General features: G+C 37.7%; 1 protein-coding gene across 2 annotated transcripts in view; it reads right to left on the bottom strand.

Moving 5' to 3' along the window:
• stag1a (STAG1 cohesin complex component a) overlaps positions 1–21,747 on the bottom strand; it is a 61,990-nt gene that overhangs the window by 3,879 nt on the left and 36,364 nt on the right. For both annotated transcript variants that reach the window (XR_013203615.1, XM_077228029.1), the window contains exons 2-28: positions 12,615–12,769; positions 10,759–10,873; positions 10,506–10,658; positions 9,391–9,487; positions 9,227–9,303; positions 8,931–9,135; positions 8,346–8,497; positions 8,023–8,096; positions 7,818–7,941; positions 7,629–7,727; positions 7,479–7,558; positions 7,285–7,392; positions 7,020–7,134; positions 6,730–6,847; positions 5,342–5,445; positions 5,168–5,260; positions 4,999–5,088; positions 4,712–4,915; positions 3,273–3,343; positions 3,079–3,166; positions 2,529–2,609; positions 2,330–2,422; positions 2,073–2,247; positions 1,709–1,848; positions 1,276–1,377; positions 1,011–1,159; positions 788–916 (exon numbers count right to left, since the gene is read on the bottom strand). Coding sequence is in view for 1 of the 2 variants with exons in the window: in XM_077228029.1 (XP_077084144.1) it covers positions 788–916; positions 1,011–1,159; positions 1,276–1,377; positions 1,709–1,848; positions 2,073–2,247; positions 2,330–2,422; positions 2,529–2,609; positions 3,079–3,166; positions 3,273–3,343; positions 4,712–4,915; positions 4,999–5,088; positions 5,168–5,260; positions 5,342–5,445; positions 6,730–6,847; positions 7,020–7,134; positions 7,285–7,392; positions 7,479–7,558; positions 7,629–7,727; positions 7,818–7,941; positions 8,023–8,096; positions 8,346–8,497; positions 8,931–9,135; positions 9,227–9,303; positions 9,391–9,487; positions 10,506–10,658; positions 10,759–10,873; positions 12,615–12,643 (3,065 nt within the window). In the remaining variant the exon portion in view is untranslated. The remainder of the gene's footprint in view (positions 1–787; positions 917–1,010; positions 1,160–1,275; positions 1,378–1,708; positions 1,849–2,072; positions 2,248–2,329; positions 2,423–2,528; positions 2,610–3,078; positions 3,167–3,272; positions 3,344–4,711; positions 4,916–4,998; positions 5,089–5,167; positions 5,261–5,341; positions 5,446–6,729; positions 6,848–7,019; positions 7,135–7,284; positions 7,393–7,478; positions 7,559–7,628; positions 7,728–7,817; positions 7,942–8,022; positions 8,097–8,345; positions 8,498–8,930; positions 9,136–9,226; positions 9,304–9,390; positions 9,488–10,505; positions 10,659–10,758; positions 10,874–12,614; positions 12,770–21,747) is intronic.

The raw sequence follows: 21,747 nt of genomic DNA, 5'->3' as shown, positions 1-21,747 counted from the left end.
CAATAATGTCAAAAATGTGATGTGCAGTCAAGTTCGGGTGCGTGTATGCTGTTTAAATGAGTGTTCTCACAGATACGCTTGTTGTGATTCTCGGCGTTTTGACGAGTTTTATAGACTTGATATTGTTTCTTATTCAAAAGTGGTGACTTTTGACCTAACCCCCATAAAAAAAAAAAAAACTATTATCATATATGAAAATATAAAAACATATATTTACATGAAATTCTCTCTCTCTCTCTCTCTCTCTCTATATATATATATATATACTGTATATATTAGTGCTGTCAATCGATTAATCTCTAATTAATCACTAATTAATAACGAATTAATTGCTATTAATCGCATCATAACATTAAAGTTTTAAGGTCTTTTTTGCGTCTTATCGCACTTGAATGGTTTAATAGCACTTGAATGAATGATCAGCGTGATCATATACTGTAGCGCAGCCAAATATATAAACTCACACACATAGATTTCTCTTATTATCTATATAATTAACGAGTACCTGTACAGGCAAAGAGAAAACACAAAAAAACAACATATATAATTAAACTAATAAAAAAATTTATTATCTTTTACAGTTTTATAAGTTTTTCTTTTATAATACATTATAATACAATGTTTCTATTCAGGATCTCAAAGGTTCCATCCAATGAAAACAAATTTTACTCAGTGAAAAATTATATGTTCTAATTAACAATCAGTCTATATTACTAAAACAAGGCAGCGCTCGAGTATATTTAAGCATAAAAAAACATTAAACAAAGTGCTCCTTAGACCAACTTACACTGTTTTCTTGTCTTGGCGAAGTAGTTTGGAAGAAAATTCACAGAGCACCTCAAGGAAGGCCAGATTCGGAGGGGGGTACTCCGGTCCTTTAGGATTCTGATACTTAAAGGCGAACTCAATCCCATCTCTGAATACAGCAAAAATATTTGTGAGAGGTAAAATAAAGAAGAGGCCCATTTGGTGTTTGATGAGTAATAATTCAAACATGAAACAGAAGTTACTTGTGCAGTGTGGCCACAGCTTCTCTGGTTTTGATCTGGTCCAAGCCAAAGGTGAGGGCAAAGCGACGAGCTAATTCCTTAATGCCGCTCACATGAGATGAGGTCCTGTCTAAGTTAGGCCCCTGATCCTGGATCAGCTCATTAAAGAGCTGAAGAACAGAAATAACAACAGGATTATTACAATTATCATGATTAAAATGATAATGCTAATATCATGTTCATCTTATGCCAGAATATCCCTCAAAATGGAGACTTGTCATCTCACCTGCTGTAAGCTCAGGATGAGTGTCTTGGCACACAGTATTTTGTCCGTCTGTCTGGTCTTACTTAGAGTCTCCTTGATGATGTCTCCATAATCGTTGTAGTACTGCAAGTAGTTTACAAGTAGTAAAAGCAGAACGTTTGTTGGCGTAACGGTTTAAGTAATGTATCTGTTCGCTGGAGCAGAGAACAGCAGGCATTTTCACTTCCTTTTCTATGGGAGGTGAGCAGTGTGGGGGGATTGTGGTTAACAGAACAGATGTTAACAGATGTTCAACTTAACACTCGACAGCTGAAAATCAGTTTCATTCAAATTTTGAATGCTTTCATTGTGGTATGACAAAAGTATATGTATACTTTGGCGATGCAGTAATAAAAGACAATCCCACAAGTTCTCTTCCACTCCAGTCAGGTAAGGTGATGACTGGCTGTCTTACCTTCATGTAGTGTTTGAAGATATCTGCAGCAGCTGGCATGTCTACTATATCATAAATGATGAGCTTGCTGAAGGCAGCTAGAAGGTTCCTTCTCTTGTGTAAGGCCTCAATCTTGTTAGCTTCATCCTCCTCGTCACCCTCTTCGTAAAAAACATGAAAACACATGAAAATCAGCTAGATTGCAAAACATTATTAAAAAGCCTCTTACGAATATCCCATTGGATAAATCCATCTCATTCCCTGGGTCTCATGCACAAACTGTAAGCATGCACGTGCAAATGTGTGTGTGTGTGTGTGTGTGTGTGTGTGTGTGTATAGATTATAATTGAATTCACCACATCATTAATACTGACTGTAGGCTCACCTATGCTCTGATTCTCATCATCCTGGTCAATAAACACATGGTCTAGGATGAAGTTGAGCAGCTCGTTCTGTAGGGTGCTGTCTGGATTGAAGACCAGAGGTTGCAGACCCTCTCTGGCTCCGGTGGTGAGCTGGTGACTGAAGATCATCAGCAGGTCGCATAACAGCATGAACGCCTGGGAGGAAGAAAGGGGCAGGTGAATGACTCTTGCACAGGCACATCGCTCCTGAATGAAAGGATGAAGGTATTTAGCTTACCTGCTCTTTAACCGGTGTGTTAACATTTGATAAACACTGCTGGCACACAGCTAGAAAAGATTTAACAACCCTCCGTAATGCTAGAAGATCATCCTGAAATCGAACAGAAGAATTGTCTTTTGGCTGAAAGTTGCAATAATCAGTTTGTATTCAAAACTACCTGCTAAATAATAAAGCATTAAATAGATGCCTCACAGACCTTGGATGGAGATCCCTCTGTGATTTTCACCAGCTGCCACAGCATAGAGTAATGTGAACACTGAAGAGCCTGCACTGCTATCTACAAACCACACAATGAAACACACTCAGCTTCAGGACATAACATGATCTACAGGAAATCTGCATTAGTCACCTGAAAATCTTCAATAACTGGGTGAATCTCACAGAGAGAGAGAAAAAATAAATCTAAAATCAAATGGGAAAAATCTGAAAATAGATGATAGATTGATAGGATCTATCTTATGAAATAAATAAATATTTAATGTGCAATTCTCCATACTCTAATAAAAGCATCCATTTTTAAGATTGTTTTGTAAAATTTTGTAAATTACAGGCAACAAAAACTTCCACAATGTATAAACACTAAACATGATGTATAGATAATTTAAATAAAATAATGCTGCTTTTTTATTACAGTACTGAGAACTGTTATGAAACTAATGTCATAATGCAATTAATTGTGTTGAAATGTAACATGTTCTTGACAGGCTTTATGAGATTCCTCCATCTCATATCTGCAACAGACGCACCTGCTCTGGCATAGAGCCCTGCTCTATTCCCGTCCTTAGCAACCTGTAGCAGTTCCCAAACAAATCCCATCTGGTCAAGTCATGAGCACTGATGGAGAGATGAGAAGGACACATTGCTTGTTCATTACTCAATGACTCCAAGTGGACAGAAGTAACTTTCTTTTGCACAGAAATTGAACAAGACAGCAGCATACTTGTGAAAGGCTGTGAGTCTCTTAAGAGTGGAGAGAACGTTGTAGATGTCGTCGTCATCCGCCTCTTCCCCCTGTAAATGAGGCAGACATTAAGAAATGTTTGATCAGCGACCCCGAAACAAATCTCAAAATCATACACGGTTGTTCACTCTTGTAACTCTACTTCAGTTAATAACAGTCTCAGAGTTTTTAAAAGAGGGAATGATTTTTCAAAAAAATTTAAAACAAACACCAAAACTGTGCCGTTAAAGTATTAGTTCACCCAAAAATGAGAATTCTGTCATTAATTACTCACCCATGTCACTCCGTAAGACCTTTGTTCATCTTGGGAACACAAATTAAGATATTTTTGATGAAATCCTAGAGCTCTCTGACCCCCCATAGACTCCAACGTTATTACCACTTTCAAGGCCCAGAAAGGTGTTCAACCTTAAAGTTATGAAGCAACGAGATTACTTTTTGTGTGCAAAACCCCCCCAAAAAATAACAACTTAATTCAACAATTTCTTATCTTCATGTCAGCCTGCTATGCAGATCACATAGTGTAAACAGTGCAGCGTTTCCAGGTTCTACGTCAGAACGCTGGCTCATTATTGGCTGACGCTGTTCATGTGAGCACCACAGCGCATGCGTGTGATGCTGACGCAGGAGCTAGCCAATAATGAGCAGACTGATGGGGAAGAGAAGAGACAGAAGAGAAGGGGGGTGTTGCGCACAAAAAGCATACTCGTTGCTTCATAATATTAAGGTTAAACCACTAGTCACAAGGACTATTTTAACAATGTCTTTATTACCTTTCTGGGCCTTGAAAGTGGTAACAATGTTGCAGTCTATGGAGGGACAAAAAACTCAAAAATATCTTAATCTGTGTTCCGAAGATGAACAAAGGTCTCACGGGTTTGGAACGATCTGAGGGCGAGTGAATAATGGCAGAAATTTCATTTTTGGGTGAACTAATCCTTTAACCACCAAAAATGGCACACAAAAAACATCCAAAAGCCCCATAAAAATAGTCTATATATAAGATAAATGTTTTTTACCAAGTTTTCTGAAGCCATACATGTTGAAATTCGAGTTGATCGGTCAAATTTGTGAACTGGATCAGAACCAGCTCAAAAAAGCTGTTGAGTTCAACTTACTGAATTACTCATTTGGTTGCAGTGAATAATGGAAAAAAAATTCAGTCTGTGCCTCACACAAAGCTATCATATTATTTATGACACATTTCTGATGCACTTTTCAGCTGTCATCACTACCCTATGAACCACTGTTGTATAGAAAAGAGCTGCAATTTAAAAAAACAACAGCATAAAAGTTTGGGATGACATGAGGCTGATTAAATAACGTCAAATATGTCATTTTTCTAATTATCTTATGTAATGGAAGTAATACTTTAACAATCTCTCTAAATCTGTCCATCACCTCCACAAAGCCCTCACCGCCTGCAGCAGCTCCTCCACCGAGTGGTTGAAGCGGTCAGTTAGTTCATCGATGAGCTGACTGTGGGCAATGTCAACGCGGTTCATGATGGTGTACTCCTCACTGCACAGGATACTGTAGGTCTTACTGCAGTTCTCCAGCACCTCCGTGTCCGTGTGCTTCTCCACCACAAACTTGACCTGCTTGAGCAATGCGTCCAAGTGCTGGAACGTTCAAATTCAGTCTATCAGCTAACGGGGAATGAAATTCCAGCGTTCATCGAGATCCAGCTGGAGAAACTGCTTACCTTCTCCATTCTCCCAGCACTGTACACATCCAGGTCAAAGTATTGCGGGATCTGTAGGAGGTTGGCTACTTTCTCTGCATCTGTCTGGTACTGTGAGTGGAAAACGTGTTTATCAGCATATGAAAGGGCCATTTATGATGTATGAGAGCATGAAAACGTTTCATCCTACTTTTGAGAGTAACATGGGAAGAGCCATGATGAAGTGCTCCGTTAATTTGTTTTTGTCATCAATCTGCATCTTCCTTTCCTTCGCAGTCAAGACCTATACAGCAAGACAGACTAAACTAAACACTGATGGCAAAAATGGTTTTATAATAAAATGCTTTTGAGATAAAGGTCTTACCCTTTTCCCAGTCCCTCTCCCCACAGGAGGATGGGCCTCAGCAGCCTGACGAATAGTACAGACAGTCAGCTCGATCAGAGAACCCTCCTGCCTGTCTGACAACACTGAAGACAAACAGAGAATCAGAGAGATAGAGTCGTGCTTATGGTGCACATATTTAGCCATTTAGGAGAATATAAGGATAGATATGTGCATTTTACACCGACACGAAATATGGCTCCGAAATAGGAGAGATAATATGGGTGATGGGCACCTTTAACTCCAGTGAATATTTCTCAGGGTGAGTGAGTTTATTTTTCAAAGTGATATTTTGCATCAACACACACTACCATTCAAATGATTGGGGTGTGTAAAATGTTTTAATATTTTTAAAAGAAGTCTCTTATGCTCATTGCTCAAAAAAGATAAAATACAGTAAAAACATTGTGGTTAACAATGTTAAAATTGTTTAAATAACTTTTTTATATTATTACTATATTTCAAAATATTGTGATGGCAAAGCTGAATTTTCAGCATCAATAGTCCAGTCTTCAGTGTCACATGATCCTTCAGAAATCAATCTAATATGTTGATTTGGTGTTGATTTAAAATTACTATCAATGTCAAAAACAGTTGTGCTGCAATAATATTTTTGATTCTTTGATGAATAAGTTCAATTTAATGCATCCTTGCTGAATAAAAGTATTAATTTATTTAAAAAAATAAAATGTTGAAAGGTAGTGTATATCATCAAATTTCAGCTTAAAAAAATCCAAGCCAAGAACATTTACTGCCAAGTTAAAAAAGATACGGTTCATGAAACATGTATCGTAGCATGTTTCCACATTACATAGTGTAATAATTATAAATATAAATAATAACTTGTTACATTTATATAGCGCTTTTTCTGGGCACTCAAAGCGCTTTACATGGAAGTGGGAATCTCCTCAACCACCACCAATGTGCAGCATCCACCTGGATGATGCGACGGCAGCCATAGCGCGCCAGAACGCCCACCACACACCAGCTTACTGGTGGAGAGGAGACAGTGATGAAGCCAATCAGTATATGGGAATCATTAGGAGGCCATAATGGACAGAGGCCAAGGTGCAAATTTTGGCCAGGATGCCGGGGTTACACCCCTACTCTTTTCCCGAAGGACATCCTGGGATTTTTAATGACCACAGAGAGTCAGGACCTCGGTTTAACGTCTCATCCGAAGGACGGTGTAAGTCTTCACAATGAAACATGTCATTATCTGTAAAGCCAATAATTCATAATTTCATCTGAAAACACCAAGGTTTTTGGAATGAAGCCTTTTATGACAACTAGCCCCACTCTCTACTATGCTTTTAATGTACTATGATCTACTATGTGCGGCAGTGAAACCCCTCTCAGGGTGACCGTACCCTCCTCGCCCTGCACTGGCTCCTCCAGCAGCAGTTCGGTCATGCACTCCCAGTCCTTCAACAGCTCCTGAGAGCTCTCCCACAAACTATCCACTAGATATGCAGCATGTTCATGCAGCTGGAAACACAAAACACACGTACACCATGTGAGCTCTGACACAAACACAAGAGATTCTGACCAATATAAACTAAACTAGCTGGATTCTAGTGACAACTCAGGAGACAAAAATTGTGTTAACCTAACCTATCATAATTCATCATAAGCAGCTGATCATCAGATGTGGCCTTACCTCACTCTCCAGAAAGAAGAGCACTAGCATGCGAATGAGGTTTCCGTTTGGGCTGCTCCTGCCCCTGCGTTTAGCCAGAGCCTCCTCCGCCTGAGGATCATGTCTGCTGAACAACCTACACATGACGTAGCATAGAAAGAGGACAGAAAAAAAAAATAATACATACAAATTAAATTTAAAATTAAATTAAATAAAACATTAAATAAATAAATAATCAGACAAAAGCCAAGTTTATTTTACGGAGAAAGTATGCAAGCTGGCTCACTTTCGATGTAGAAAATCCCCAGCAGCCACTGCCACAGGCCTGTGAGCGGAGTACACCAGATGATAGACATTCTCACAGTCTTCATTAGACAGCGCGTCCTCGCTACCCCTGAACAAATGAAGAACATTGGATGGAGGAAAGCATCCAGACTGCAGTTACGTTCAGCATTTGATATCATCTTGAGCTTCACTCACTGAAGGATCAGTGTGACCAGTTTAATGGCTTCTACAGCCACATCATACTCTTTATCCAGCGTCATAGACACGATCCGATCCTGTGAAGAGATTGTGTCGTCATAAAGACATTCAGAGTATTGAAATACCTCTCCTGAACTGCGTTCTTACCTTGAAGCGGTTTGTGAAGAGCTCGAGTTTTGGAAACAGTTCACGGTTTGTGTAGAGGTTTTGTAAGGCTTTCAAACACTTTAAGCGTACTTCACCTTGCTTGAAATGGAGAATGCTAATGTTAATACACGGCAAATAAAGTATTACGGGAGAAAAGTGCTGCTCTTGGTGTATTCGGATATGGCGTACCCGGTCGTGTAACGTCCAGCCCACGTACTTCAGGTAGCTGTCGTTCAGGAAGGCATCACTGTACATTTTCATCCACACACCGATCTCCTCTATACAAATGGCTCTGATTTCAGCTATTGCATCTCTGCCAGTCACACAGAAGATGAGATCAGATACTCACAGCTACATGAACGCTTTTATTGTGAGAAGATATAACTTTGATCACCTATAACGATGAACAAAGATTCCCTTGAAGATAGAGTTCATCATGTTTTCGATTTCATCTTGGTTTTCTTGTAGCTGGTGAGAAAGTTTGTTCATATGAGTAAATGATCAGCAGTGACGGTATATTGACAATCTGACTTTTCACATTTTCTGTCTTCATTTTGTGGGAAAATCTGGTGACAGCCAGATATTTAAATTCTGTGGAAGATCTTTCTCTGAAGTTCTGTGCATTGGATTTCACGTGAACCTGGTTATAATCTAACAGCCTCCAAAAAATAATAAGGGTTTATAAATGAAAAGACAGGAGAGCTTAAGGTGTAATACCTCTTTCCTCTTATGGAGTAGGAGTTCAAGCTTCTCGGTGGCTCTCTTTCCCGCCATTTTGTTGCGTTCAGCTTCGTACTGTCTCTGTGTGTTGTCCTGGTTAATGCTCAGGTTCAGAGCCACGTTCACCAGAGCTGTCATGAGCTTCATGGCTGAGGACAGGTATGCAAACTCAGTTTTTAACAGAGTTTTAAAATATTTCTCTCATCTTCAGTTGTCTCAGGCCACTTTCACACTGTTGTTTTTATGGAACCCGTTAAATATGACTAGACCTATTTAACATTTATTATTATTAAAATATTTGTATTTCATTATATTACAAAAATTAAACCAATTAAGAAATATATAGCTATTGTATTAATACTGTTAAACTAGAATAAAAAACAAGTATTTAATATTTAACATTTTAAAAGCAATAATAATATCATCTATCTTGAAGAGCAACAATAAAATGAGTAAAATACTAATATTCATAGCTGTCTTCATTTCCTTGTCCATAGATTCTTAAATCATAGAACTTTTGTTTTGGCAGAGCTTTGTTGAAAACAGATTTATAATTGCTTCTAATTACAAATTTGGGTTTACCTGCTAGAGTGCTTGTGTGTCTGAAGGCTCGGACCTGTGAGTCCGACAGACCCGTGAGCAACGAAATGACCGTGTCCATCATGTACTCGTCGTAGATTATGCTGTACTGGCACTGACGGATCAGGACGCAGATAAACTCACAGAAGTTGTAGCGAAACTTCTTCCACAAAGGGCCAGAAATGGTCAGGGGGTAATCGCCACTGTCCTGCATTAAAACATTAACAATTACCTACTCAGACTGGAGTTCAAAGGTCGTTCGACTACACTAGCTTCTGTAAACGCAGCAGAAAGGATACCTCGTCAAACTCCTCTGTCATTTTGCGGATGATTTCAGCATTCTGCATGTTGCGAAACATTTCAATTCTAACAGTGCCTGAAATGAAGGATGATCAGTAATCGCTATTATGAATGAATAATATATCATTATTATACAACATACTATAACATAAGTTATTCGTACCTTTACAACCAGAGCACTGGATGAAGAAGTTGATGAGGTCCAAAAGTGCTATATCTCTGTCCTGCTTGTACGACTCGATCCAGTCATCAACGACTGACTGAAAGATTTAGGGACAACTGTGTCACTATTTACATAAACAAAGAAAATGAGCTGCTAAACACTTGATTATTTAGCAGAACAATCTGGCTTAAGTGAGTCTGACATGGAGGTTGTAATAACTGCACACCTCCAGCTCTTACATATCCAGCATCTGCTCCTGATCTGAAACGTTTGGAGACCAGCTATACATTTCACTTTTCATTTAACACTGAAAAATTACACACCGTTTAATATTTTATAGTTATAGTTAAACAACTTAAATGAATGTGCTAATGTATGCAATTAATTATACACTACTGTTCAAAGGTTTGGGTAAGCTCATTTAAATAATTACAATTTCAAATAACTGTTTTCTATTTAAAGCTGAATTTTCAGCAGACATTACTTCAGTCTTTAGTGTCACATGATCCTTCATAAATCATTCTAATATGCTGATCCGGTAATAAAAACATTTATTATTATTACCAAATGTTTAAAACAGTTGCGCTGCTTAATATTTTGTGTAAAGTATAATACATTTGTTTCTGGATGAACAGAAAATACAAAAGAACAGCATTTATTTTAAAAAGAAATCTTGTAACATTACAAATGTCTTTACTGTAACTTTTCATCAATTAAATGTAGCTTTGCTGAATAAAATGAGTAATAGCTTTTAAAAAATAACTATTCAATGGTAGAGTACAAGTTTAACACAATTACATTATTTAACACTGTAAACAAATGTATCTAATTTGACAGTATAATTCATTCGGTTCTGTGTGATTCCTATAAACTGACTAAAACCGATGAAATCTCGAGCACGGAGCATGCTTTACCCAGTAAATAATGAAAGACATTTATTATGTATAATTTATTTATAAATCAAACCCAGATGGGATATTTAATAAAAGTAATTTGCATTCTTTGTGTGGTGAAATGTAATTATAACTCCTTAGACATGAGGCACCTAAAACCAGTTTAAGCTCATTCGCATGTTGATCAGTTTTCTCTTATAACTATATATTTGAGTTTTATACCTGCATAGCGCTCTTTCCCTGTTTGACCACTTCAAAAAGAGTAACGGGATCCCCCTCTCCATTCTGCGGAGCCATTCCATTTGCCTTCCGCCCCCGCGGGGCTCCCATTAAGCCCTTTTCTAATGGTGACTTTCGAGGCTTCTTGTTGGGAGCCTGGAGTCAGGGGGAATAAAAAATGCTAAGTTGCATAAAATGCTAAATATATGTATTTTTCTGTGGTATGTCAAGAAAACAGCTTTTGTGTGAGGCATACAGGTGGTCTGGCAGGCCTTCCCCTCTTCTTCTTGGTCTTTCCATCTCCAGGGTCTTCCAGCTCACTCATGCTCATACTGAGACTCACTGTGTCCTGACCCGACTCACCGGAGTCCCTGTGAGAAAAACACACCATAAACTCTGAACATCTGAGTCATGAAATGAAATAGTTTTTTTTCCACATCTGATGAAGTAAATTAAATACAAAATTCTGCTATTAAGTGTTTATTACTTTGATATTAATTAAATATAAATCAATGCATTGGCTCCCTATTAAACATCTTATAAATTTTAAATTATTGCTTATTACTTACAAAGCACTAAATGGTTTAGCTCCCGAGTACTTGAGCGAGCTCTTAATGCATTATAGTCGTGTTTAATGCGATCTCAAAATTCTAGCCAGTTGATAATAATTAGAATATCAAAATCGACTGCTGGCAGTAGATCCTTTTCCTATTTAGCACCTAAACTTTGGAACAGCCTTCCTAACATTTTCCGGGAAGCAGACACAGTCTGTAAGTTTAAATCTAGATTAAAAACACATCTCTTCAACCTGGCATACACATAACACTATACATTCCTATTATTCAAATCAGTTAAATGATTATTACCAGAAACACTTCCTATAACACCTGATGTACTCGTTCCATCATAAAAAGAATGGCATCTATGCTAATATTAGTCTTTCTGTTTTTCCGTGGTTTACTGTAATCCGCTGGATCCGGGCCGTATCCAGATCAGACGGTGGACCTGCGCCTAGACACGACCACAACGCATCCCTAAAGTGTCAGCAGAGCTTGTGTCAACTAGACTCTCCCCTGTGAAGGCCTCATCGACACGACAGCCATCGGCACTGATCCTCAACAAACTCGTCTCCATAAGCGGGTGATAACTCCGATCTTCAACTAGATGAACTGCATAATATGATGTTCCGATCCAATCTGACTTCTGACCTGTAATGCTGCCTGTATCATAATCATACACTGTTCGTTCGTTGGCCAAAGGAGAACTGGCTCCCCAACTGAGCCTGGTTTCTCTCAAGGTTTTTTTCTCCATTCTAACACCTGATGGAGTTTTGGTTCCTTGCCACTGTCGCCTTTTCGCGTTTTTCACCTTTCTTCGCCTTTGTTGCCATTGGCTTTTGGCTTGCTTAGTTGGGGACATTTAATTTTATATTCAACAATATTATTACAACATTATTTTCCTGTTATCTCTGTAAAGCTGCTTTGAAACAATCTGCATTGTAAAAAGTGCTATATAATTAAAGGTGACTTGACTATAAACAACATAATGAAGAGGAATACATAATTTGAGTCTTTAGAGGTGCCAAGTTCAAAAGTTAACTAGTTCTACTCTGATTTAACTCTCATACCCCCAGACTAGACTAGAATGCCTGTTTGAGTTGTTTTATCTGAAAGCAAATTGCACTGACATGTCATAAAATATGTTAGTGCCATTGTTTTGTCTCAAGATGCACTCCAGTAATGGATTATTATAATTCTGGCTTAATCTAAGCCCTGTCTATGAAACCGGCCATTATAATTTGTTTTTAAGCTTAAAAAGATTAGTCAAGCATAAAAATATTAACTGAATCACATAAAATAAACAGAAAATATATATATATATATTACTGTGCTCATTTCATTATACATATTGTTTATAGAGTTTTAGATGGCACATCACAATTTATTAACACTTAAAACACAATGTCAGACACAATGTTTTAGGCTAAGTGTTTCAGAGATTTACTATAATCACATTTGAGAAAGAGAAATCATGACATTGTAGTTGAACATATACTTTAGTTGTAGCTGAAGTGAACTCCAGTGTATGAGTGTAAATGAAGTGGGGACTTACTGTAGCATTGGCAGCTCTGAGGTGATCATGATGATGGAAGGGCAGGTCTGGTTTGTTACAGGTCTGGCGTGTGTGTTTGTGTAGTGCTCTGCTGAGATGAGCTCTTTCAGTGTGCTTTAGGTGCTGATGACAGTATTAACACTGCAACAATGAGCCTGCAGGAGACAGAAGGAAAAAAAGCCTCAAACATTTGTTTATTAAAGCAGGTCTTTAGGCACTAGAAAAACATACAGTTTATTTATAAAATATTTTCACCAACAAGATCTAGATTCCATAATTCATGACTTTATACAAAGCAAATATTTCTCATTTAAAAATCATTGATTTATATTCCATAAAAAATTAAAATACTGTGAAAAATGCTACTTAAACACATTTGTATTGATGTCAAAGCCATGAACTTGACACACTGCTCAGGGTTTGTAACCTTGTAGAACTTCTGAAACATTGTAATCTGGACATGAAGTAAAATTAAGGCTAAACAGCTACACCAACTGGTCATTTGATGAACTGCAGCAGCACATCATTAACAGAGGTGTCAATCTACAGTCACAGGGAAGAGCTATACATATCCACACACATGTATTCTGCTTTCAAATAAATAAATAAATAAATAAATAAAAATTAAAAATTAAATCCATATTTGATATAATTGAGAAAAAATATCTGGGTGATCTATCTTGTCAAGTTCAGATAATTTTCTTTTCTAATAAAATTAACAGTTTGTTAATCAATCTTTTTAAAGGGTTAAATATTAAATGAATTTGTCACTGACTGCCCAAAAGTGAATTAAACCGTTGCATTTAGCATGAAGCTTTCGCCTCACAAAAGCAACAAAAGACTAAAAGGGTCTGCTTGATTCTTAATACAACACAGGGGCAAAATAATAAGTATTTCTTTTAAAACATCAGTTAAACCCTAAAAGATTACATTTTTGTGTGAATGTGCATGTTGTTCTGACTAAAGTTAACTATCACCACTAGGGGCAGTATGAACCATAAAGTACTTGACCTTTAATGATTCTTTGATGGCATAACAAAAAGTGTTTCTGGAGAATTTCCAAACATATAAAAATTAAATTAATGTTCAGTTGGCTCGAAGAGACAGTACTGATCTTAAACATACTTTTAGACTGAGTTTTCTCTTACTAACAGAATGCTGAACTCCAGATAATGTAACGCACTTCTTGGGCAACAGTAGGGGGCAGGCTAAGAAAGTTTTCATTAAAATGTTCTTCACTAATGCTCAGATGAGGAAATGCACACAAGTTTGATTCACACCATAATACTCTCTTTAGTTTGCCGTATCTCTCTCCCTTTAATGCAGAAAACTCTCACAGGGATGCAAAAGGAAAACCAGGCCGTGCCAATGATTTCCAGAGAAATATGTAGCCTACTCTAAGAAAGGTGAAATATGTCACAAAGGAAAATAAAGTGAAATTGCATAAATCAAGATATTCATCCCGACCATCACTATATGATATGAGTTTAAACACACCTCATTGAAACATGCACTACATGAATGGGATGTGAGTGTAAAGTGGTGTAAAGATGAGGTGAATATTATCCTCTTTTGACTGCCACTAGATGGCTGTACGCTGTAGGTGTCCTTGAGAACTCGGTTTTACAGGTGCGAGTTAAACTGAGTAAGTGTCAGGACACAAGGACAAAAACTCTTGTGTAAAGAGGCAAAGCTATCCATTATGTAAGCTTTAACAAGAAATTAGCAGTATAGATGTAGGTAAAAGAGTGTAGGAAAACTATCTGGTTGATATTTGACCCTGTAACCTCGTCCTCAGTGGCGTCGTGTACACATGGGAGCGCTCTAAATATGACGTCCCCTCCCCCACTGCCGTTAAACGCTCAACCACCACACAGCCACAGTACACCTCGCTGACACCACTGCAACACTGAGACAACTACTACAACGCACACGCGTCTGAAAAGAATCAGGGATTGAGGTGAAAATGCCACTGTTTTTTTTAAACCTGTAGTTAATTCCACTTTTAATTCCCGTATTCTTCATAATTCCCGGTATGTAACATTAGATTTCACAGTATTCAATTCTAGTAATGGGTTTTTTAGATAGGTTGTAGAAGAACACATGCCACCATAAAGGTGAAAGTATATTGCATATTGTAATTGAAAGGGACAGCAATGATTCATCATGACTTTTTTTCTCCTCAACTTGTACACATGGAACACTGATCAGAATCCAGTAACAACTAAACAAAACAAAAAAACACTACAATTTTAATGTTCTCATTTTAATTTCATTAGTTATTTTTCAGAGATGGTTAAACAGACAATAGCTTGTCTGTGGTAAAAAAAAAAACTCAAAAATATGATGTCGGTTTACTGTAGTAGGCTACAGCTTTTATTTTTAGTGGGTTTTTTTAGCATTTAAATTAAGATTATGTTAATAGAACTAAAGTTTTGGAAGTTTGGAAGACCCCATAGTAGGCCCGGGCTCCTGGTTAAAATCCACTGTTTCAGGGACTGTTTACACGACACTGTTTTCGACTAAAAACAGAAAACTTTTTATGCATTTTGGCATTTCATTTACACGACAATGGCATTTTAGGGGCCTGAAAATGTAAACTTCTATTAACGGGTTTCAAGGTGCAAATTTTTGAAAACAATATACCGGTATAGTCTCTGTACAAACTACAAAACGTATATTTGTGAAAACGGTGGCGTAATGCCCATGTGTAACATAGTTTTTCTTTACGAAGCGACATCGCCATCTATTGGCCTGACATGCACAATACAGAGTTTCTAGTCGTTTTCACAGATACGTGTGAACGGGGATCGTTTGACACTGTTGTCATCTGTACACGGAAAAAACAAAGGAAAAACGTTTCCATTAAACATACCCGTTGAGTCTGCATGATTCTGGATGAATTGAATGCCAAAACAACCAATAAAGGCTTTTAAGTCCAGGGAAAAACTGGGCAAAAATTTACATTTTAAAGACCTGATTATTGTTTAGAAGAAGGTAAGTTGATTTCTTACACTGAATGCACGTTATTATCAACATGTTGCAAATTGTTCATTATACCGGTATCACTCTAATTTTCAGTGTGTAAACAGGGTGTATCAGCTCACAAACACTGTCCATAATACAATAATCCAAAAAAAATGAGAAATGCACCAGCCAGATCAAAACAGCTATTATCCAGATTGTGGCTTTGGTTTTTAGTCCACTGTGTGGAGGAATGAGTGATCAAAGTCTAAATAAAGGTGTTGGAGAGCTTATCAGTGTTGTTTCTGGAAGTTAGTCTGTGGCTGTATTTTAATTGGTGTTACTGAATTCAAACATGAGTTAATACACATCACCCAGTCCTACAAATAGATATATTTAATAAATATAACATCATCTAAAATGAGAGGCTGTCAGAGTGTTTGGGCTAAAATAAAATCTTTACACCTAGACCATGAGAATTTCTTGAAGGGAAAAAAGAAAAAAACAACTAGCAAAAACTTACAGTATGAAAACATTAAGAATGTGGATGTAAACAGATGACCTTCATCTGTTCCTAACAGAATTGAAACAGCTAATGCAGTCAAGATCGACCTTCATTCTTTCCTTCGCTCAAGTGTTTTATTGGCATAACAAGATTGCTTTCTATTGCCAAATCAACCGAAAATAGAACGACAGAGCAAGAGAAGCAGAGAACAAGAATGAGTAGAAGAATGAGTTTGTCAGTTATGGACAAAATTAATATATCACAAATAAATATAGCGATTAACAGACGAAAATCTGAATCTCTAAATGTACTGGGTTCGTACAACTTTTCCAAGGTCAAATTCAAGCACTTTTCAAACACTTTCAATGTCCATTTTAAAGCTTTTTCCAGCACCTTACACCACCGTAAATTACATACCAATACATAGACAAAATTATTATTTAGTGTTTTTATCACATTAAAAGAGATAATGCTATAAACAGGCAAAATTGTGTTTCGTTATTTAGCAGGAGGATCAGATATTTAAGCAAATCACAAGTTTTATTTTTCAAAATGTATCACTGTCATAATTAGATAATGCCTATGAATAATACTTTTCATTATATCAATGTCCAAATATTGCTTCCCATATAATATGATTTTCAGGCTGTAAAACTGAAGAAATGTCAAGGGCTGAAAACAGAAATATTTTACAGGCCTTGGTTTTGAAACACATTCTTGATTGACAAGGTTTGAACAAAATCTGATATAGTGCAACAAGAACCTGTAAATCAATTTTAACCCAGAAGACTGACAGTGCAAAATAGTCCTGCCTGATAAATAGTCTATATTAATTGGGGGGAAAAAATATTTCATTGCCGAAGACATATACATTTATCTACCTGAATAGAGCAGTGTAAATATTGCATAAGGCCATCCTCACCCTTACAGTAGGCTACTTGTATGACACTCCATCTGACACTATTTCTGTTCAGCAATCAACAATTGTTGTTATGCACTGTGACTGAGCTAACGTAACGTTTCCAGGTTTTAATTTGCCTGTAGTTAACGTTACAGTTACTGTGCTGTAACTTCGGCTATGTTCACTGCATATTCCACAAATAAACGTGCCATAACGGAAATGCAATACTAACATTAACTAAATCATCACACAAAGTACTTTCAGTCACTAATGGCCCTTTTAGACAGCCTCGGAATGCGCTGCGCTATGGAACCCATTTATTTCAATGGCTTGCGCCGCGCGAGGACATTTTGTTGCAGAGTCGACCAAAGCGGAGCGCAGCATTGGCGAGCTCGAGCGCACGCCGCGGTCAAAGTTAGAAATAGTTCAACTTTTGCTCTGCGCTCTGTGACGATTACCTGCGCGGCCAATAAAAACCTTTTTTTTTACTGTCTTTGATAAAAACGAGGCATCCAAACAAGCACGGAAATCAAAATGAAAACTCCGCCTACTTTTGCTCTGGCCAGCGTAGCGCAAATCGCCCTGTATCTGAAAGGCTACATTTTATTTCTCCATTTAAAGGTGCAGTGTGTGACTTTTAGCGATATCTAGCGGTTCGGTTGCGAGTTTACACTGAGGGCTCAGCCCACCGCTCACCCCTCCCTTTCGGAGAAGCTACGATGGCTAAAAGGGGACAAACATTGTTGTCTGAGACGGCAGAGAATAGCCAGAGTAAACCAAGTTTCTGCACCACAGTCCTTTATAAACCACATCATGGATAAAGTTTACAAAGCCATAGTCAGGTGAGGATCAAGGGTCCTAATACGTAATATAATAATAGTAATTAGTTGATTGTCTCACGAACATAACCAGCACATTTCTCCCCACATAGCAAACCCATAATACAGCGAGGGAGAAGAACCACATGAAACTATGCAACTATATATTTTTTCTAACAGGGTAGCAAAAGTTTAGCTGGCTAATATGAGCTGTTACTGTGGCTGAGCTGGTTAAAGCGTTAAGCCTTATTTATACTGGACGCGTCCGCATGAGCCCAAAGCTGCCTGCGGCAAAAATAACGTGATTTTAACCGCGCGCGCGCGCCTCCGCATCCCCTAGACACCATTTACTACACACAATAGGCTTTTTTTCTCTGATTTTGGAAACTCAATCGACTTAAAATGCTTCCAAGATCGACGGGTTGGTGATTCCTGGAACTGTTTTACGGTCAATGACAAGAGTACTAATCAGCTGTCTCACGAACGTAACCAGCACATTTATCCCCACATAGCAAAGCCATAACACAGCGAGGGAGAAGAATTAAGTTACATGAAACAATCCAACTACATATTTTACACCACTGACAAGGGAAAAGTCACTACTCACTGTGTTTATGGCTAGCCTCTAGCTTTCTGCTGCTTCTCTTTCAAGGTAGTGACGAAACGCGCTCTGTAACGCTGTTTGTTCGCTGTCGGCTACGGTAGAAACATGACGTCACAATATGTCGACCTTCATAGAAGGGGATTCCCGCGCCTATGTAGATATAAATGCCTCATTCTAAGGTAATAAAAACATTACGGTTTATTAAGTAAGTTCTTTATACACCACTGAAAACATAGTTATGGATGTCATATTGCATTTCTGTTAATAGATACTAAAATTTTTTACACATTGCACCTTTAATAAACAAACTATTCAGTCAGATAGGTATTTGTTATGAAATAAATAGTTACAATTTCAAGCATTTTCAAGCATTTTAACCAACATTGAAGCACTTTTCAAACCTTGAAAACACAAAATTCAAGAATTTTCAAGGATTTCAACCACGCGTACGAATGCCTTTTCTTAAAGGGACAGTTCACCCAAAAATGTGTTTCAGTGGAATCATTTGTTTAAAGGGTTTTCGAGAATTAGCCTAATGCCTTTTTGGCATAAAGCGTGAAGATTCTTCAAAAACCTAAAAAAGGATTTAGCAGGTAATGTCGTTTGCTTTACAGTTTCTCTCTCTCTCTTATTCTCCAGTGGTGTGGAGATATGATTAATGAGCACTACTGTGAGGAAAAATAGTGCTTTTTTTAACATGGGATCTGTCTTCTCTCATATAATCACCTTTGCTTCACAGCTCTCACAGACCTTCCGAACAATCCTTCCCTTCCTCCCTCAACCTAATAAACAATAAAATACATTAAAAAAAATGTCTCAACCTTCTTCCCCGTTAGTTAAGAAGAGTGGTAAACTTAAGCTGCAGGCTTTAATGAAACAGACTAAGTTGGTCGAATGTATGGACACTGAATTAACCGAAAACAAACAGCGCAGCAGGATGCCCCGATCAGGAATTTTGCAGTGGTTATCGACTACCTATTTCTTTTCATCATGATCAGATCATGATCATTCAAGCTTTATAATAAGTGGTTATAAGTGACTCTCTGTTGGCTGCCACTTTTAACCCCTTATACCCTAAAGGTACAATTTTATTTGCTATGAGTGGCATCCTTAAAAGTAATGGCTTAGTTAGTATAAAAAAACAAACAAGGTATCATCAAGTACATAGTCTCAAATAGATCATGTTTGGAGGTTCTTATGTTACAACACTGCTGAGAAAACCCCAGAAAACAGGGATGCAAATTTATTGATTTATTTTGTTGTTATACATGCTTGACATGATGACTATTAGAGAGTATATATGACAGGTCATAAAATTAAGTTTGGGTTAATTTTTGATGATCTCCCAGTGCTGTTTCAGCTGTGCACTCCTATGGTGCACAGTAAATCAAGACCTTACATTCTGAGCGATCAATAAAATCCAAGTATGCTCCAGTTGTAAAACAATTTCCAATTGGTCTTGACCATAGACTGTAAAAAAATATGGACGTAGTGTCCGTGACTTCACCCGTAGGTTTCATAGGGTGATAGACTACAATGCATTCTAGCATTTTGAAGCCCAAAGTGGGCGGAGCCGGCCGTCGCCATCTTGGCAGCGCATCAATGAGCCACTTCCGGGTAATCGAAAATGGGCAGAGGTGTAATGTGATGGCTAACAGACAGTAGACAAACGGCTAGTAGTGACAGCAGCGGCAATCCACCTGTCACTCAAGTGCAGAACTTAAAGGCTCGATATAATTTAAACGGATGAGTTATAAAACAGTTCACCCCCCTCACAGTTGTCATGAAGGGCAAAATTAACCCAAAACCACTTTTTGTACCAGGCTGTAAACATGTTTTTTTCTGCTGTAAAGTTGGGCATATTAACATGGGAGTATTTGGGATTGACTCTCTTTTGAAGGCTGTCTCCAGCAGCCAGTTGATAAATTGCAGTTTAAGTCACTTCCGTGTTGGATTCAAGAGAGAGACCGAAAGGTTGCCGCTTGGTTTTGACACATCGTCCCTACAATCGTCCATACACCGTCCATTCCCAAGATCCAGTTTCCATTGGTTGAACTTTCAAATGATGTTGGAAAACACTGCATCCAACTTTTCACCAAAATTTCAGTAATGTGACCAAGCCTTTACACTGCTGGCAATGGCGAAAGAAAAATAAATGTAAGATATATTCTCTGCAAACTAGTTTATTAAGCACTTCTCAAGTAACTATATGCTGTTTTAAGAAAGTCTGACATTTTTAGTGGAAAACCAGACAATATACTTTTTTTGTAGTGAAACTGACGAGTCTCTCTTCAGTGCTATTTTTGATCTGTAAGCATTTGAACCATTAAGTAAGTCTTGCCAGGGCACATCATAATTGCTTATTACTCACACAGATTATTATTAAATTACACTGGTGGTTTGAGGGCAGAGCAGAAATTATGCAACATTCTCAAAGGGATGCAAATAAACTATGTCAGAGTTTTGCAGCGTTACTGTTTGCTCTTCAGTCACCGGCTGCCAACCCGGGACGACTGCCAAGCTGAGCTGAGACAATATTATTGACCATAGGCTGCGTTTTAATCCATAATAGCCTGTAACAAATGCACTGGCCCAAAACAAGCCTCTAAAGACACATCCAGCAGTAAAACAGTGTGTTTTGAGTGAAACGACTGTTTTCGGGCTAGTCTGGTCTCCAATAAAGCTGCACAACCTGAGAACGTCTCTATTCTCGAGTAATACGGCTCCAAGAAAATGGATCCGTTTAAAAATGTCTGACAATCTTGCAGATGGCATAAAGCAGAAATTAGAGCTAGAACATGTCAAGATTTAAATAAAATCATCTTCTTCTGATCCTTTTCTCCTTTCAGATGATTTTGAATGAAACAGATTTGAAAACCAGTGTAAAAATAACAGTGGACACATTAAGCAGCATGTTTAGTCCAACATTACAAAAACAAATAGAAAAAAAAAAACAGGTCCAAATATTACATTAAGCACCAACCGTAACACAATGACAATTAGTAGGTCTGATTTTAGGAGGTGGGAACATGTTCGCTGTTCACAGATGCTGTTTTTTCAAGATGCAAAATTTCCACAAAATATTCCAATAACGGTCCTTTCGCCACACACTTGTTTCATTAACATGAACCATCCAGCTGCGAAGTCAAGCAGCACGTAAAATGACTTTTTATCACTGCCAGAGTTCAGCTCAAGCCATCAAAATAATGCATACACATTCAGACAACTGAAAGCCGTGACCATCAGCATTAAAACATACACCTACATTTTTTCACACTAAACAAAGTAAACAAATATTGTACAGGGATAGTATGGATAATATTTAAAAAATATATATTATG

This window comes from Siphateles boraxobius, unplaced genomic scaffold (assembly GCF_051911475.1).
Source record: "Siphateles boraxobius isolate OS27281-9 unplaced genomic scaffold, OSU_SipBor_1 1, whole genome shotgun sequence".
NCBI lineage: Eukaryota > Metazoa > Chordata > Actinopteri > Cypriniformes > Leuciscidae > Siphateles > Siphateles boraxobius.
This window is presented reverse-complemented; position numbering and strand designations above follow the sequence as displayed.